This window comes from Vipera ursinii, assembly GCF_947247035.1.
Source record: "Vipera ursinii genome assembly, chromosome: 2".
Lineage (NCBI taxonomy): Eukaryota > Metazoa > Chordata > Lepidosauria > Squamata > Viperidae > Vipera > Vipera ursinii.
This window is the reverse complement of record NC_139513.1, coordinates 48,534,987-48,552,646: the sequence shown is the minus strand read 5'-3', so window position 1 is coordinate 48,552,646 and position 17,660 is coordinate 48,534,987. Positions and strand designations below refer to the sequence as shown.

Sequence of the window (17,660 nt, the reverse complement as noted above, 5' to 3'; positions counted from 1 at the left end):
ATAATGAATTAATATCTAAACATTGCAAATGTTCAGCTTAAGTATGTGAGCAGGTTTTTTCTTAGTCAACATTGGAAAGGAGTATAGTGCTCCTGTAGTGGTTAGACGCCAATTATTTGTAGAAGCTAAGGTTAATTTCCCCCTTTGTGGCTTTGCTTGGCTTCCAGGAATCAATCCCATGTTAAGAGATTTGCAGCTTCTTCTCATCATGTAAGAGGATTAGAAGGGGGACCGAGAAAGGGGAAGTTGCGGGTGTGTCAAAGCAACCACAGAAAAATGTCAAAGGAAGCGATTCCTTCCTCTTGATGCACAAGATGATATATCATGTAAGATGACTTGATTTGCTAAAGAGGGTGTAGCACAGTGAAAGATAATATTAGATATACAGCTAGTTCCTGATGCACATCAGCCTGTGAAAGAACATTATCTCCTGTGAAAAACTGCCTTGGATGCATGTTACTACATTGTATCCTGAAATGTTTGGTTCTAAATGTATGGGAGGGAATAGAGCAGAAACAAGATGGGAGAAAGTAGGAAAAGAGGTATGGTAGTCCCAGTTCACAGAAGCTTGAAGGAGCATGGTGGTTCATGTGTTTAGGATGCAAGCCTGTATTCGTGACCCTTCTGCACAGCAGGCTGAGCTCCCATCCTTCGCTCCAGCTCCTTGACGGGGACCTGAATGAGCCCCCCTGGGCATCCCCCGGGTGGCAGTGATGTCACCGGCTAATCCTTTCAACCTGGAAGTGACTTAAACTGTGCCTCTGACATGAATAGGAATCTAAGCTTGAGATTGAGTCTGCGGACTATTACAGGTTAACTTTTAAACATGAGTCAAAATAGAGAGATCTGGAAAATAGGAACAGTAAAACTGATATAAATGTTGAGTTCCTGTTAAACGCAACTTGCAGACAGTTAGCACATCAGCATGGGATGCTGCTAGACCCAGCACAGTCTGTGCAGGATGCATGTTTATTTGTTGAAAAGCAAAATTGAAGCAAGAGTCCTGAAACATTCAGGACTTGGACCTGTAAGTGTTTTCTTACCCTCCAGCACCCTGCTCTAAGTGGAAACATAGAAAATTGCTTTCCGTACAATGCCTTCAAATTACATGATTTATCTCTTCCACATCTGCTACCCATGAGGGGAAGAGTAGCCATTTCACATTTCGCAGAGGTGGGGGGGCTCTTCTACATAGAAGCATTAGAGAGCTTTTATTTAGTGTGGTAGCCAGTGCTAAGAGAGGTTGGCTAACCACACACTCCGCCGTGAAGCAGAAGAAAGGCTCTGTCCTCAGTGGCAGCTCACAGACAATGGGGGCAGTGGAGAACAAGGTCCCCCCCTTTTTAATTTTTTTTATTAAAGATTATAACTTAATTTATAAATTATACAGTATCTGGAAACTTCACTTGGTACAGAATACAGTAGCGCAGGCAGCTAGGTGAATTTCTAGAATTGTGCATCATAACTCTGCTCCATGAATTTGCATTTGTTGCCCATTTGCTTCCAGGTTCAATTGCAGTTATGCTGATTTTAATCTTTAAAGCCTTTCATGGCATAGATCCAACTAATCCTGGCAGACTAGGCATCATTGGCCAAGGAACTTTATTGATGGGTCCCAAAAGATGTACCGTCTTTGTGTATCTTATTCTTCCCTCCGAAATTAGACTAGCTCCATCTCTTTTGGTATTCTGAAAAGCCCTTCAGGCCATGGCTATGTTGTCAGGCCTGGGGTTCCGAGATGACGGGGACCTGCTCAGATGGCTCCATTGTTGAAGTGACCATTTTTATCCTCCCTCTCCTAGGGTTTGTATTTTCACTTTTATGATATTTATTAATAAGGTTGGATATATATATATATCGTACAAGTTTTGTTTTTAATTATTGTTCATATTGTTCTTCCAGAGTCAGCTTTGGTGAGATGAGCAGGTGTATAAATTTGATTGATATATAAATAAATAATTGCAATAATAAAGATTAATACAAACTAAAAAAATAATCCTAGAATCATAGGGCTGGAAAGGCCCTTGAAGGTTTTCTAGTTCAATCCCCTGCAGAAGACCGTTTATACCATCCCAATCTTTTCTTGAAAACCTTCAATGATGATTCATGCACAATTCCTGGAGACAAACTGTTCCATTGGCTAATTGTTCTTGCTGTCAGGAAGTTTCTCCCTAGTTCCAGGTTGGATCTGTCTTTAATGAGCTTCCACCCATTAGAAAAAGATAGATAGATAAATAGATAGATAGATAGATAGATAGATAGATAGATAGACAGACAGACAGACAGACAAAGAAAAACATGTAGAGAATGCAAAGAAATGAAAGAATAGTACAATTGAAAAGAAATAAAAAATTTACTCCCAACTTTTATCACAAGTATAAACAATTTTAATAACTTTAATTAACAACCAATAATCCCCTCAAACTATGTCCAATCTCTTATATATTTTTTATTTTTATTTTTAATTTTAACTGGGGTTTTTATTTTCTCTCAGGGTTTCATTTAATCTTTTTTAATTTGTTTTAACTTTTGTATTGATTTTCTTTTAAATATCCTGTAAATCGCCCTGAGTCCTTCGGGAAAGGGCGGTATATAAATCTAAATAATAATAATAATAATAATAATAATAATAATAATAATAATAATAATAATAATAATAATAATAATAATAATAATAATACTTATCCATAAAGCATTGCCATTTTAGTCCATGTCAGCAAAAGTCCATTAAGGATTGTCAATAATGGCAACATATCTATTTTAATACACTATATATTGGTTTCTTTAATCAAAGAAACCAATTTCATATTCCTTCCTTTTACTTCCGACAGCCTTAATCTTTTGTCTATTCAAGTAATGTCCTAGAACTTGATTTCTTTTCATTTCTTTTTTTAATCTCGTCTCACAAGATTTATCCAAGCTTTATCAAACTCTTGGGTAAATTTAGTGTAAACAATTATTCAGATCCCTGTCTTGGTTTATTATTTGTAATTCCTTTTGACTTTTAAAGCGTCAACTAATTTCTTTTGTATATCTAATAAAACAACTTTTTAATGTCATTTTTGTAGCCTGTCATCCACTTTCAGTCACAGCTCCTCTGTCTTGTTAGATAACACTTATTCCTCTTCTTCCATTTCTTCTAAAACATCTATGGACACAGTGTATCCATAGAAACTAACATCACTATTGACATAGTTGATATTAATTTCCAATTCCATTTTTCAAAGCTATACCTTAGTATTTCCAATGTTGTAGTATTTTGTGTAATTCTGTAGCCGTTAACCAAATTTATGTATTCTCCTTTCGTTAAAAATAAACTTGCTTGGGATATGGGTTGTTATATAAATTGATTAAATAAATAATCTGTAGTTTCCTCTAGTGTCCAATTTTTACGTCTTAGAAAAAAAGTCAAAGCAAGCCAACTTTCCCATAGAAAGAATTCTTTATAATCAATTCCAAAATCTTCTTTCAACTTCTCTCTCTCTTTTTTTAGAAAGTGTCCACCTCCCTCACAGGAGAGACTCATAATTTATATGAACTCCCAACCTATTTATAACTTTTTATAATTAAAAAACAAAGTTTCCATTAGCTTTTTGCTATTTATTTCAGTGTTTAGGTACTTAAGCTTGTAATTAATTTTTTCTTTCCTTAAGGATTGAAGGCAGATTCACCCAGTGTTTTCAGATGTGTTGATCCAACGGTTCTAATGACTGAAAAATAGTTAATAAACAATTTCCAAATCTGTTTAGAAAAGGAAGTATGTGAAATTAGTGTCCTTTTAAAGGTGTCAATTCCGGTTTAGCAAAATGGCTGTTCCCTCATCTCCAGTGCTCAAAATCTGCTGGAGACCATAGTTTTATGGTCTCCTTGCAAGGAGTAACTTGTGGGTGATCTCCCATCCTCTCCTTTCCCAAAGAGGTTTAAAGAAACTGTCTACTCACTGGTTCTTTATTCTTCGCCAAGATTGTTGACCCTTCTTTTTTGTGGAGCTGTCTTCATTCTGCCATTTCTTCCTCTAGAAAAGTGTTTTTCCATTGTTTTCTCCTTTGACATGATAATTGTGAATTATATTATAGCATTGTAAAAAAAGAGGGACGCGGTGGCTCAGTGGGTTAGGACGCTGAGCTTGTCGATCAGAAGGTCTGCAGTTTGGCGGGTCGAATCCCGAGTGCTGGTAACAGAGTGAGCGCCTGTTACTCGTCCCAGCTTCTGCCAACCTAGCAGTTTGAAAGCACGTAAAAATGCAAGTAGAAAAATAGGGACCACTCCGGTGGGAAGGTAACAGCGTTCCGTGCGCCTTTGGCGTCTAGTCATGCCGGCCACATGACCACGGAGACGTCCTCGGACAAGCGCTGGCTCTTCGGCTTTGAAAGAGAGATGAGCACCGGCCCCTAGAGTTGGAAACGACTAGCACGCATGTGCGGGGGAACCTTTACCTTTACCTTTATTGTAAAAAAATATTGGAAGCCCTGTGAACACAGATGGCTTGACTGCATGGCTTTTATTAATTTTTCAACTCTCTATATTACGGGTGTCAAACTCGCCGCATCACGTGAAGTATCACAACTTTTTTTGCATTGCTGGAGCTGGGGTGGGCGCGACCTCCGCATGATGCAAACTGGCCCGCAGGCAGGCAGTTTGACACCCCTGCTCTATATCAAAAGAGAGAGCAGAACAGGTTGTTTTAATATATCACACATTCAGGAGAGATTTTCTGTCGGTTCATTCTGCTTTTCAAGGCAGTGAAAATGCTTTCTCCCTCTAATTCCACTGTACATACTTCAATCCTAGCCCAATTATTCTTTTCCTATCAGAGCAGGAAGGGAACATTATTCAGCGTGAATATTTTAAAGTCAATCCAATTGTGTATTTATGTACTTATGTGAAGTCAGTCTATTTAATTATGTATTCTACTCATTCATGCTCATCTGGGCATGCACAATATAAGAGAAAGCGCGAGGTCAGCTTTTGTGCAGATATAGGGAAACCTGTTTTGGTATAAGGCTATTACATTTTATGTTAGCATTTGTATTTTATCACATATCGCAACTGGCTATAATGAAAACCATCGATTTGAATGTAGCCACTTTAACGTGTGAGTGGAGAATAAAATTTTAAAGGGGTTGAAATGAGGCTGGGAAAATCCTACAGAGCACACAAAAATGACAGAAGTGAATAACAAGAGCAAGGCTGAATCCAGGGATGAGAACCAGAATAGGGCAAGATGATCAACAAGGCCAGGCAAAGAATATCAAGAAAGCTGGGAAAGTGATAGGAGGGAATGTTAACAAGGCCCTGTCTCACACATTATGGGAAATGAATGTCAAAACAGTGACAAAGGGAACATTCTCAGAAGAAAAAGAAATGTTTCACAGAAATGTTATGCAAAGCCTGTTGAAACAGACATCAGGATCCTGCACTTGTGATGACCAGTCTGTGGATAAGCAAAAGGACCAGTCAGAGGTAACAGGTCCTGCATGAACATGTAATAAAGATTATGCACACAGAAATTCCTTGGAGAAGGCTCTAGGACAGAGGTGTCAAACTGCCGGCCCGTGGGACGGACACGTCATCTGGAAGCCGCGCCCACCCCATTGCCGGTAATGGGAAAACCATCCCGATACATTGCACGACGTCACGTGACGTCGCGAGTTTGACATGTCTGCTCTAGGAGGAGGTAAGCCAGAGGCCTACAAAGAGTAGTCTGAGAAACAGAGAGAAGACTTAATTTGCAACCATGGGAAAACTGCAGGGCAAAATCATTTTCCTTTGTCTAGCTACCTGACCTATTATGATATAAGTACAAGAGATCTGTAAATTAATAAGAATCAGATTATTTAGGTTTATAAGATGTTTTGCTATCGCTTTGTATTTTGTTCCATATAATGCAGAGGTCCCCAACCTTTTGAGCACCAGGGACTGGTTCCGTGGAGAGAGGTTTTTCCTGTGGACCGGAGGGAGCGTGATTTTATGTACTGCCTACATCCCGTAGATCAGGCATGTCCAAAGTCCGGCCCGCGGGCCATTTGCGGCCCGCGGGGCGGTTTAATACGGCCCTCAACAGCCCTCCCTGCTGTATGTAAATGCGGCCCTCCCACGGCCCTCCCTTCTGATTGAGGGCCGCCCCTTCGGGAGCTGCTCCCGCCTCCCCCGCCGAGGGGCCGCCCCAGGAAGCGCAGGCTGGCCCAGCTGCTGCAAGCCAGGCTCCGGGGCTCCACGCGGCTTCCTCCGCCTCCTCCTCCGCCGCCGCCAGGCCTGCTTGGGGCCCGGGGCGGCTCCAGTGCGCAGGGGAAGCACGCGGAGAGCGGATCGCGCCCTCATCCCGGCCGGAGCGCAGCCCAGAGGAGGAGCCGCTGGGCTGGGCATGCCCTGAGCGTCCGGGGGTCTCCGGTTGGGCCATGCGCCGCTGTGGGCGAGGGGGTGGCCGGCGGGGGTCTCGGCCTGCCCGTCCGTCCCGCTGAGCACCTTCCCTGCGCGCCGCGTCTGCCCATGGCGGCGGCTCCGGCAGCGCTGGGGCTCCCGGGCTGGCCGCTCTGGTACCACAAGGACCTGAGCCGGGTGGCGGCCGAGGAGCTGCTGGCGTGGGCCGGGCAGGCCAGCAGCTTCCTGGTGCGCGACAGCGAGAGCGTGGTCGGCGCCTTCGCCCTCTGCGTGCTGTGAGTCCGGGGACCCGCGGGCGCCACCTTGGGGACGGGCCGCGGGAGGGAGGGAGGGGAGGGGGCCAGGGCACGCCTGCAGAAGACTCCCCCCCCGAGGCTGGGCATTCCGTGGCGGTGGCCCCAGAGCCTGGAGTGGGGTCTGTCCAAGCCTCCGATTTCTTTCTTTCTTTCTTTCTTTCTTTCTTTCTTTCTTTCTTTCTTTCTTTCTTTCTTTCTTTCTTTCTCTCTCTCTCTCTCTCTCTCTCTCTCTCTTTTCTCTTTCTTCTTCCTCTCTCCTGCCTCCATTCTCTCTTCTTCCTTCCTTCCTTCCTTCCTTCCTTCTCTCTTTCTCCTTCCCTCCCTCCCCCCATTCGTCCTTTCTCCTCCCTGTCTCCTTCCCTCTCTTTCTCCCCCCCTCCCCCTCTCAGCCCTGCCTGGTGCTGGAGTCCCGGGGGTGACCTTCCGCCATGGAATCCGAGACGACTTTTTCGGCTGCAGAAATGTCAGCCTCCCAGGACGGGCTGGGCGACCCCCCGGCGGGGAGAGGTGACTCCCCTCCCCCTTCTAGTGGCTTTCCCGACTCCGGCCGCGCCGATCTGCCACTCCTCCGGTGGGTTGAAGGGCCGGCTGCCTGGCCGAACCGCCACGCTCCTTCCCCTCGCCCCGGGCTTGGCACGGCATCTGTGCCGGTGCAGCGAGGCTGACGGTGCGTGCCTGGCCTGGCTGAGCGCGTGGCGGTTCGGCCAGGCAGGAAAAGGTGCAGGAAGCGGCCGCCGCCTGGTAACGGCCCCCGGGCTCACAACGTGGAGGCGGCGAGCAAGCGCACGCTCAGGGCGAGGCGGCCGCGGTCCAGTGAGGGAAGAGTGCCGAGGGAGTGGCTGGCCGGGCTGCGCTGCTGCCGAGCAAAGCTCGGCCGAGGTGCCCGCTCTGCTCTGCCTGGCAGCACCGTCAGCCTCGCTACACCGCCTCCACGTTGTGAGCCCGGGCACCGTTACCAGGCGGCGGTCGCTTCCCACACCTTTTCCTGCCTGGCCGAACCGCCGCGCTCCTCCCCCCCCGCCCCAGGCTTGGCACAGCGTCTGTGCCGGTGCAGCGAGGCTGACGGTGCGCGCCTGGCCTGGCTGAGCTGGAGAAGGGCCTGGCGGGCGGAGTCTCTGAGCTGGCACCAGGCAGAGCAGAGTGGGCACCCCGGCAGCAGCACAGCCCGGCCAGCCACTCCCTCGGCTCTCTTCCCTCACCAGACCGCGGCCGCCTCGCCCTGAGCGCGTGCTTGCTCGCCGCCTCCACGTTGTGAGCCCGGGCGCTGTTACCAGGCGGCGGCCGCTTCCCGCACCTTTTCATGTCTGACCGAACCGCCACGCTCCTCCCCCCTGCGAGCTTGGCGCGGCATCTGTGCCGGTGCAGTGAGGGCGCGCCTTCTTTGCCGCCGTAGCTGCCCCGGCTTCGAAGCCCTCTGGCTCCCCTGGGCGAAGGTGACGTCCAGGGAAGGGCGGGTGTGTCTGTGTGTGTGTGTGTGTGTGCACGTGGGCGCATTCTGTGTTTCACAGCCATTTTATGGGCTGGGATGTGGGGAGCTGGACAGGGGTAGGTAGGGCCCTGGCCTAGCAGAATTTGTGAAGTGGTGGAAGTGTGTGAGCTGTTACCAGAGAGTCTGACCTTGTCAAAGTAAGTTTGACAAGGTCAGATTCTCTGGTAACAGCTCACACAGTAAGTTTTTTTTTAAATTTATTTAAAATACATTGTGAAAACTCAGCTGTCAGTTGATCTTATGTTATAAAATGAAAAGTATGCCATTTGCAATTAACTTGGCATAAAATAATTCATTTGCATTTAATTGTAATTGTTCAAAGAATGTTCGGAAAAATGTTCGGCCCTCCAGCATGTTCACTTCATTCAATCTGGCCCTCTTTGAAAAAAGTTTGGACACCCCTGCCGTAGATGTTTGCATGGACTGTTTGCTGGCATGCTGCGGCCAGATATTGGTTCATGGACCGGGGGTTGGGGACCCCTGATATGACATTCTGATTCTTCTTTATATACTCCATAATGTTTGAGCAAAACCAGCCATTTTTACAGAATAAATAATCACAGATCGTTGTTCTTGTACAGAGAACGCTCAATATAGGTAATCTTTGACTTAAAACTATCAATTTAGTGACCATTCAAAGTTACAAGGCACTGGAAATGGTGAGTTATGACCGTTTTTCATGCAAACAATGCAATACAAATTCTTCAGATGCTTGGCAACTGGCATGTTTTTGATGGTTGCAATGTCCCAGGGTTATGTGATCACCTTTTGGGATCTTCTGATAAGGAAAGTCTATGGGGAAGCCAGATTTACTTAACAATACTTTTACTAACTTATCAACTGCAGTGATTCACTTAACAACCGTGGGAAGAAAAGTTGCAAAATGGGGCAAAACTCACTTAACAACAGTCTTGCTTAGCAAGGGAAATTTTAGGCTCAGTTGTGGTCATAAGTTGAGGACTACCTGTATTTCTATGGCTCCTACACTGCAACCTGGTGTGGTTTGCTCTGTTTTTGGCATAAAATAAGCTAAATTGAATACATGTCAGTGTTGTTCTTAGGTATTCATAAATTCTTTTTCTTCTTTGTTTGTTGGTTGCAGAAATTCGTACCCAGTTGGTGGAGCAGTTCAAATGCCTAGAACAACAGTCTGAATCCCGATTGCAACTTTTGCAAGATCTTCAGGAGTTCTTCCGTAGAAAGGCTGAGATTGAACTGGAATATTCCAGGAATCTGGAAAAATTAGCAGAAAGATTTTCTTCCAAGATTCGTAGCTCCCGAGAACACCATCAATTCAAGTAAGTTTGTAGTCTATTTACTGATCTTGGCTGTTCCAGATGATCGCTTAAGAATGTGCCCTTGGTTGTTACCTCAACATGACAGACTCTTTTATAATATTGCTGGGGACGGAAATGGGAGATTGAACAAAAGAAATTGACAGCAATTGATGAAGCTCCTCAGATTTTAGGAATGTGTTTATAGATGGGTAAATGAAATAAAGTTTAAGGTCCAGTCATTGGTATTGTTGTTTTGGGATGTCTTCAACAAGACAACGTAAGGAAACATAATTGCATTTGATGAAGGATGTGGTAGATATTTTATGGGGATAAGGTTTGCACAAATTGAACTTACGTAATTATTTATATTGATATAAATCCTTCATTGGAATTTCTGTATGGAAGTTCTGAATGAATGTTTATATTAACTGGCATAATATTTATTGCAGATGTCCTTATTTTCCAAAGTTGCTTTGTCTTACAGAATCTAGACAGTAGTATCCAGGAATGTAAACAGATAGGTACTTTTCTCTTCCTTTTCATTAGTATTTCAGGATACTTTTATTAGGCATTCCCTTTGATTTCCACTTTTAATCTGGTGTCTGCTTTGGGAAAGTGTGACTGATACTTTTTAGTGTGCATCATTTTCTGATGTTATCTTTAAATTCTGAACTCCAAATGAACTCTACATGTCCATGTTAGAAGAAAAACTATATTCATACTGTGGATTCTTTAGCAGCTCACTAGCTGAACTTTTATGTTTTCTTTCCAGGAGTCTTCCTACAGTGCAAGTATTGGTTATTTGCTGGTCCAAACTATTTTGTACCTCAATGATACCCACCCCCAGTTTGAAACCTTCAACTATGTGATGTTGGGGAAATAGTCCTTATTTTATTCAACTTTGCTCCGAATGTGTTTGCATTACATTTCTTACTGAAATCTCTTTCGTTCTCTATTGTTAATTTCCTTTTACCTGATCCCCTTGGTGTGTAAAGATGGTTGGTACATATTATTGCTACTCTGATGAGATAACAGAATAAGAGAGTTGGAAGGGACATTAGAGGTTCCTTCAATTTTATAATTCATTTAGTGCTGTGATAATAATCACAGTTGTGTAGAGATTGGTATACCTGGATGTGAAAACTAATATAATCTGGATGGAAGTAATAATGCATGTTATTTTTTTTTAAAAAAAAAACATTTCTGAACCTCAGCAACTTGACTTGTAGGTTTCAACTCCCAGAATTCCACAGCTGGCTGTGTCCTTGCTGGCTCACATCTTCACGTTGCTGAGGATAAAAAAAAAATACTGCCATACTGCAAAAGAGATATTCAAATGATTGAAATTTTGCCCTTTCTCTAGCTAGGACAGGGGTGTCAAACTCAATTTCACTGAGGGCCGCATTAGCATTGCGGTTGCCCTCAGGGGGCCGGGTGGGCATGGCCAGGGTGGGCGTGGCCTACTGGGTGGGCGTGGCTAGAGTGCGTATGGCCTACTGGATGGGCGTGGCCAGCTCTATATCATTCGCATCAAGGGTGCCTATGGGGGCCTGGGCAGGAGTGGGACAGATCTGAGGGTCTCTGGCAGAAGGAGGGTCTCTGGGCCAGGGCCAAGGCAGTGGGGGCCGGTCCCTCACTGTTTCCAGGATGGCTTCACGGGCTGCATGAAACCACTTCGTGGGCTGGATCTGGCCCCCGGGCCTTGTGTTTGACATGTCTGAGCTAGGCAGACATATTTTCCATTTCCAGTAGGGTAGCAACAGATACAAGCTTTCAGAAGGAGCACAGAATAAAGCACTTTTATGCCTTGCTTGTTTGTTGACTAATGACAATAATGTTTGTTGACTTCCTGGCAATTAAGTGTTATGATACTGGATACTGGAAAATGCTAAGCTAAGAATCGGCAGTTTCCATAATGCATTTTCCCTGCTCCTGAGTACTTATTTGCATACTCTGGAGCCCAGCAAGTTTACACTGCTGAAAATGGAAGAACAATAGCAGTGTAATGGAACAGTTTTTTTTTCTTTGTGCCTCCTGGAGTCTTCCAAGGTCATGCTCTTGAAATCTGGCTACAAATTGCCAAATAATAGTAATATGATGCAAGTGAGGTGGTGTCTTATTTGGGGCATTTTAAACCGATGAAACTGCTGTTTGGCTAAGCAGAAAGATCAAGAAAATACAATGACAAGAAATTTGGAGACACATGTTTTTCTTCCGAGAAATGACATCTGCTGTTCATATAGTAAACATATTAATAGAGGAGAATATCTGTAATTCAGGGTTGAACTGTGAGGTCCTTGTGCTCTCCGAGCTTGGACGATTGCCTGCAGACATTTGATTACGTGACTAAGTAACATCATCACCTAAGTGGGTCTGTGAGCCTTCAATCGTGAAGGTGATGAATAAGCCAGGGCTTTTCAACCTTTTCACCTATTGTACCACTTTTAGGATATGGCAACATCCTAGTGACCCAGTCATCAGCAAGGTGTCAAACACTTGATGACCCCCCCCCAAAAAAAGAAAAAAGTGATGAAGAACAGGTAGTCCTCGACTTACAACAGTTTGCTTAGTGACTGTTTGAAGTTACAATGGCATTGGAAAAAGTGCCCCCCAAGCCACAGCTGATCAAGACACCTGCCTGCCCAGCTGGGGGCACTCTTCCTCCTGTCTGAGGTTTTCATTGTTGTGAGCATTTCTGTTGAGGATTGGCAGTGGGGGTGGGGTGGGGGGTGTTTGTTTTTTATTCCCCCCCCCTTTGCTCGGTGGTTGCAGCAGGTTTTGGTCACTTCACATGACCCTGGGACACTGTGACAGTCATAAATATGAATCAGTTGCCAAGCATCTGAATGTAAATCACAAGACACTGGAGAAGCTGCAATATTCCAGCTGATTGGTGCTTCTTCTGGGCTCAGAAGCGTCAGGATTAGCGCCGAGCTCCAGCTGGAGCCTGGCGCTGATCCTGGCGCTTCCACTGAGCCCTGACAGTCCTGCAGCTCCAGCTGTCTCTCACTCAGGCTTGTGCGGTGCTGCTGCCACTGGTTCAGCTCATTCCTCTCTCCCACTACCACTTTTCTAGGATGGTCGCATACCACCTGCCAGGTGCCAATGTACCACAGGTGGTACCCGTACCACTGGTTGAAAAGCCCTGGAATAAGGGATCTAAGTCTGAAAAACCTAGATGTTTACCTATTCCTGGGAGAAGCATGACAAAATCACTCCACACAGACCATATGTCTGCAGGAGACATTAAGGGGCAATTGTATCCAGTTGGTCTCTTTACATTAATTTAGTGCAATGCAGATTCTTAGAGGAAAACTCGTTTTGGAACCATAGCTATGCCAAGAATAAAACAATGATGATAACTGCAGGGTGGAACGCTGACAGAAAAGTGTGTGAGTGGAATTAATCTGGAGATGGATTTGATTTCACTAGCTCAATTCATTATTAAGCTTAATAATGGGAAGGTTTATTCTCTGCTTAATCAAAAAGGGTAATGATTGGCAACTTCTTCATCTGAGTTATCGTTAACTTTTGCATTCCTGGTCAAAATGAAAACTTAGAGATAACTTAAGAAGGGTATATTATTAAATTTTTAGCCTGTCTTTTTTATTTAACTATCAACTCAGCATGGCAAAAATATCTGCCTCCTATTTCCTCTACAACAAAAACCCTGTGAAGTGAATTGTGATGAGAGGCCCAAAGTTACCTAGTCAGCTTTTATGCCTAAAATGGGACTACATAACTCAAGTCTTCTTGTTTCTAGTCAGCACCTTCTCCAATACTCCAAACTGGCACTCAGCAAATGCCATACATTTAAATACTAATATAGTATTCAGAACAGGCCTGTGTATATATATTCAGAAACTATATACAACAGATATGTATATCTATGCAAACATTAGAAAAGAAACAAAGGAAATAAGGAAAAATAGTAAGAACAAATAGAAAAAAGGAAAAGATTAAGAAGTAGCTTCTGTTCATTTGTGAACAGTTATAAGTTCATTTATATTTTACCCTCTTCTCTAAAATTACGCTATAGTTTCCTTTTTTCCATAAACTACCCGTTTTAATCTTCAATCTCAAATCACAATTTTATTTTTCTTTTTTTCCCCAGAAAAAATCCATAAAGGTTTCCAGTCACCAATACATGTAGTCATTCATCTTTTTCTAATCGAAAAAGTTAATTTTGTCATTTAGACTTCTTTAGTCTAGTCTAGTTTAGTTGTCTTCTATTCCTTCATAACGGATATTTGTCAGTCTTTCCATTTTTGTGCATATATTACTCTTGTAGCAGTAAAGATAAAGGACTCACTGCAGATTTTATTCCGCTAATTGCTGACTACAAGGCGCAGTGCTCATACCTGTTTCAAGGTTATTGAGCCAGCACTGTACAAAGACATTTCCATGGTCATGTGGCCAACATGACATCACCAAGTGCTGTTACCTTATCACTATAGAAAGAAAAATCTTCATCAGGGTCTAGTCCAAGCTGGGAATAAACAAAATGGAAACTGCTTTAGAAAGAGTTTATTGAAGAGCAAAGCCAGACAGAAGCATAGCTCTGGGAAAGCTGATCACATGTTGCTGGGAGTGGTGGGTTTTTATACCTTCTAGGGCTCTTGAGGTTGTTTCCTGTTCCTGTTTGAGGTTTTGCATTTTCTATGTCATCTACTTTGGCCTGAGTCTGAGTGTGCCCTTTTGGTATTGGTGGGTTAATCCTATTATGTTCCCAAAGGTCATGTCTTTTAGAGTTTGGGTGGGGTATGTAGATTTTAGAGGTCTTTGTCTTCCTAATCTCATCAGCTTCTAGCTTCCTGGCCCCAACCTTCCTGAAAGGATTACTACATCTGCATTTCTAAAAGCTGGTTTCTGCTGAGTTTTCTGGCTGGTGGAGGGAGAAGTTTCTGCTTTTTAAAGTTCTTCTCCATTATTCCTTTGGAGAAATATATTCTGCCTTTTTAATATTTCTCAAGATATTTCCTTCTCTGGATTCTTCTCACACCACCATAGTGGTACCTATTCAAGACAATATCCTAAACCAGGGGTGTCAAACTGCCGGCCCACGGGCCAGACGCGTCACGACGAAACCGCCCCCACCCCATTGCCGGCAATGGGGAAAAAGCTCCGATACATCGCGCGACGTCGCGTGACGTCGCAAGTTTGACATGCCTGTCCTAAACAATTCAATATTTTAAAATAAAAACATAAAGCTGCCATACAAAAGACAGACTAACTGAGCAATGTGTATACTTACTTATTATAGGGTTAATGACTCTTGTCATTTATAGTTGGGAAAGCTGCCAAATCTCACAAGATAGAAGACTATTCAGGTGCTTAAAACAAATCATTATTTTAAAGGATTACAATTTATATCATGCCAGCTAGTTGCCTAAATCTCAGAACTTGTCTTGCTTCTTTTTTTGTATTTATACACAGCATATTTTTCTTGCTTGAGAAAGAAAAAACATATTTGTGTATCTATCTTTTCTAAGGGCATTAATAATGAGGTTAGGAGAGACTAAGAAGAAAAGAAAGAAGGGCCCAAAACTTAATGGGCTTGAAATCCTTATGAGACCCATGAAGTTGGTGGCTGTTGTTGCAGTTAAAGAGCAAAGCCAGCTTATTGTGGCTCTTCCATTCATTTCGGCAGCCAGATGGATCTGAGAGCAACATCTGGTGAATGGATTGAGCAAGCCCCTGGAACATACTGCAAATGTTGAACTAATTATTTCTAAGTCTCCAAACAAAAGCAGCTGGAGGGTTTTGGCTCTTCTCTAGACTAATGTGTTTGAAGGGCAGGGAAAAGGCATTGAACTATTGTTTGCATCTTGAATTTTACTTTATTTATATTTTAAAAATAAATGTAAATATAAACATGCTGTTAATGATGTTTTTATTCCTTCTTCCGGATTGTTAATTATTGGCACTGTTCAAATCACAGGCCCGTTCTGAAGCTGGTTTAACCAAAGTATGTTCCTCTAACCTTCTTGTTCATTGCTTGGGAAAAGAAGATATTTTGGATTCAGAGAAAATCTTCCAAACAGCAGTAGTTCTAAGGGGCTGGACAAAGATCTGTTTGCTTTAAGGCAGAAAGAACCAGAGATAAATCAGTATTTTAAAAGCATAATAGAAAAAAGTCCTGCTGCTTTTTCTGTATATTGTCCTTAAAGGGTCTAAGTGTTTCCATGTGAGAAATACATTTCAACATTTTACTTGAGATCATATTATCTCAAATATATTGTTACTGAAAAGAGCAGAACAATTCATGTGGATACTCTTGCCATTGGCTGTTTCTTCCTCCATCCATCTCTGCTGTGCTAATGATTTAGGCTTTGTATGCAGGCCTAAGAGCTTTCCTCCCTTGTGACACTCAAAGTGGAGGAGCTAAAAAGAAGTCTGGTTAATTGAAGCTTCTGCACTGCTGCTGCAAATAAGTTTATTATGTTTATTCCAGCAATTACTGTTCTGTTACTTGGTTCTGAAATATTCCCAGGCTAGTTTAACATATTTTAAAAATGAAGTGGTCACTTGAAGATTGTGACTGCTATGTTAAAAGAAGTATGTTTAATGGAAATAGGAGGAGTAAGTAGGAATAATGTAGGAGGCTTGCTAGCTTTGAGAATTAATGTTACTGCTATTTGCCTGGATATGAACCCAGCTACTTCAGTGAATTGATGTATTTTGTGTACAGTCTAGTCATACTGAATTCCTGCTAACCTGAGTACATGGGAAAGGTACTTGGAAGATAAAGGCTTCCCAAATGCAGGCGTGCCCCTCTCTGCTTTGTACTTTCTTACTACAGCTAATAGATGGGAATTATGACTTAGAATATTTTAACCAAGTCTAGTGTCCTCTAGAGTCAAGATCTCAGGACTCAGAATTAACCTTGTGAATAGAGTGATCTAGAAAATATTAAAACACATATATATCCTGTATGCATAGACTTTTACCTACTTCTTAGCTTGCTGAAATAGACATAGATAAATATTAGTTTGTCATCTCCCAGTGAGGAAACAAAATATCAGCTTCATGTAGCTTAATTATATGGATAAGGATAGCTGACTGTTGCTTAGCATTACAATTGAGGAAGCTTGCAACTATTGCAGCAAACCAACTAATCAGCAATGGACGCTCTTATGCATGATCCACAGGAATGTGCTCTACCTATACTCTATATTCTTATGTATAGAATAGATCAACAACCTTCAAGAAGCCTTTAGCTTGCTACTTAAATAAAAAAAATCATTTTGTTGGGTTTTTCTATAACCTTGATATTATACAGCTTGGCCTCAAGAGGAATTCATTCATACTTGCTTTGACTGTTGAACATCTTGTAGATTAAACAGATTAGGGCTAAACTTCCCTAGCTTAATGAATATAGTTTGTTTCCTAAAATATTTTAATTTTTATAGCATGCTACTGAGGTCAAAGGTAGAGTTGTTCCTTTGTTTTTCTACCTACTGTAAGAGTGTCTTCCCTATGATAAAACCCTGTTGTAGTAGTGAATTCATGAGATCTTCCCTGTTTTCAGAGGCCTCAAAGAGTAGAATGAATGGGAGGAATGGTGCTGCTGCTGAAGCTTCTAAAGTGGTTCATCAATTTTAAATAGAAGTAATATATTATTGAACATAATGGTTTCAAAGGGAAAATGGAATATGAGCTTAACAAAGCTGAATCATTTATTTGCTTTACACATTAATAATATTTCTCAGCACCCTGACCATTTGTATCTTTTTTCCCCTCTGGTGATTAAGCTTAAATTCACCTTACTTGGTCACCTTGCATAAACTTTGAAGGCCAATCCTACATGTCTGTAGATGATGACTATCAGATCTGTGTTGAAGAAATCTGCACCACCAGTAGATCGCAACAAAGAGTTAATGTTTTTATTATCTTCTAACTTCTAGCTAGTTGATATCTATATTTTTATAGCACAGATCTGGCCTACTGGGATAAATAAAGCTAGCTTCTGAAAATCTGGTCTCCGAGTTAATTTATTTTCACCACAAAACCTTTTCAATAACTCAATTACTCTCAGATGTTCTTTCAGGGTCCCTCAGCTGATTGAACATTCAAAATAGCTGGATTGTCAAATCCTTAAAATGACCCCATTTTAAAGTAAGTTGGTCAAGATTTGGGAATATTATTTTAATGACTACAGCATTTCCCAATATATTTTGTTATATTTCATTGACTTATACTATGTGGTTAAGTATC

The 17,660-nt window shown here is 42.5% G+C and overlaps 1 protein-coding gene across 1 annotated transcript in view; it reads left to right on the top strand.

The window, feature by feature from the left end:
• SRGAP3 (SLIT-ROBO Rho GTPase activating protein 3) overlaps window positions 1-17,660 on the top strand; it is a 205,769-nt gene that overhangs the window by 88,094 nt on the left and 100,015 nt on the right. The window contains exon 2 of the mRNA XM_083357001.1: window positions 9,269-9,464. Within this exon, the coding sequence (XP_083213127.1) occupies window positions 9,269-9,464 (196 nt within the window). The remainder of the gene's footprint in view (window positions 1-9,268; window positions 9,465-17,660) is intronic.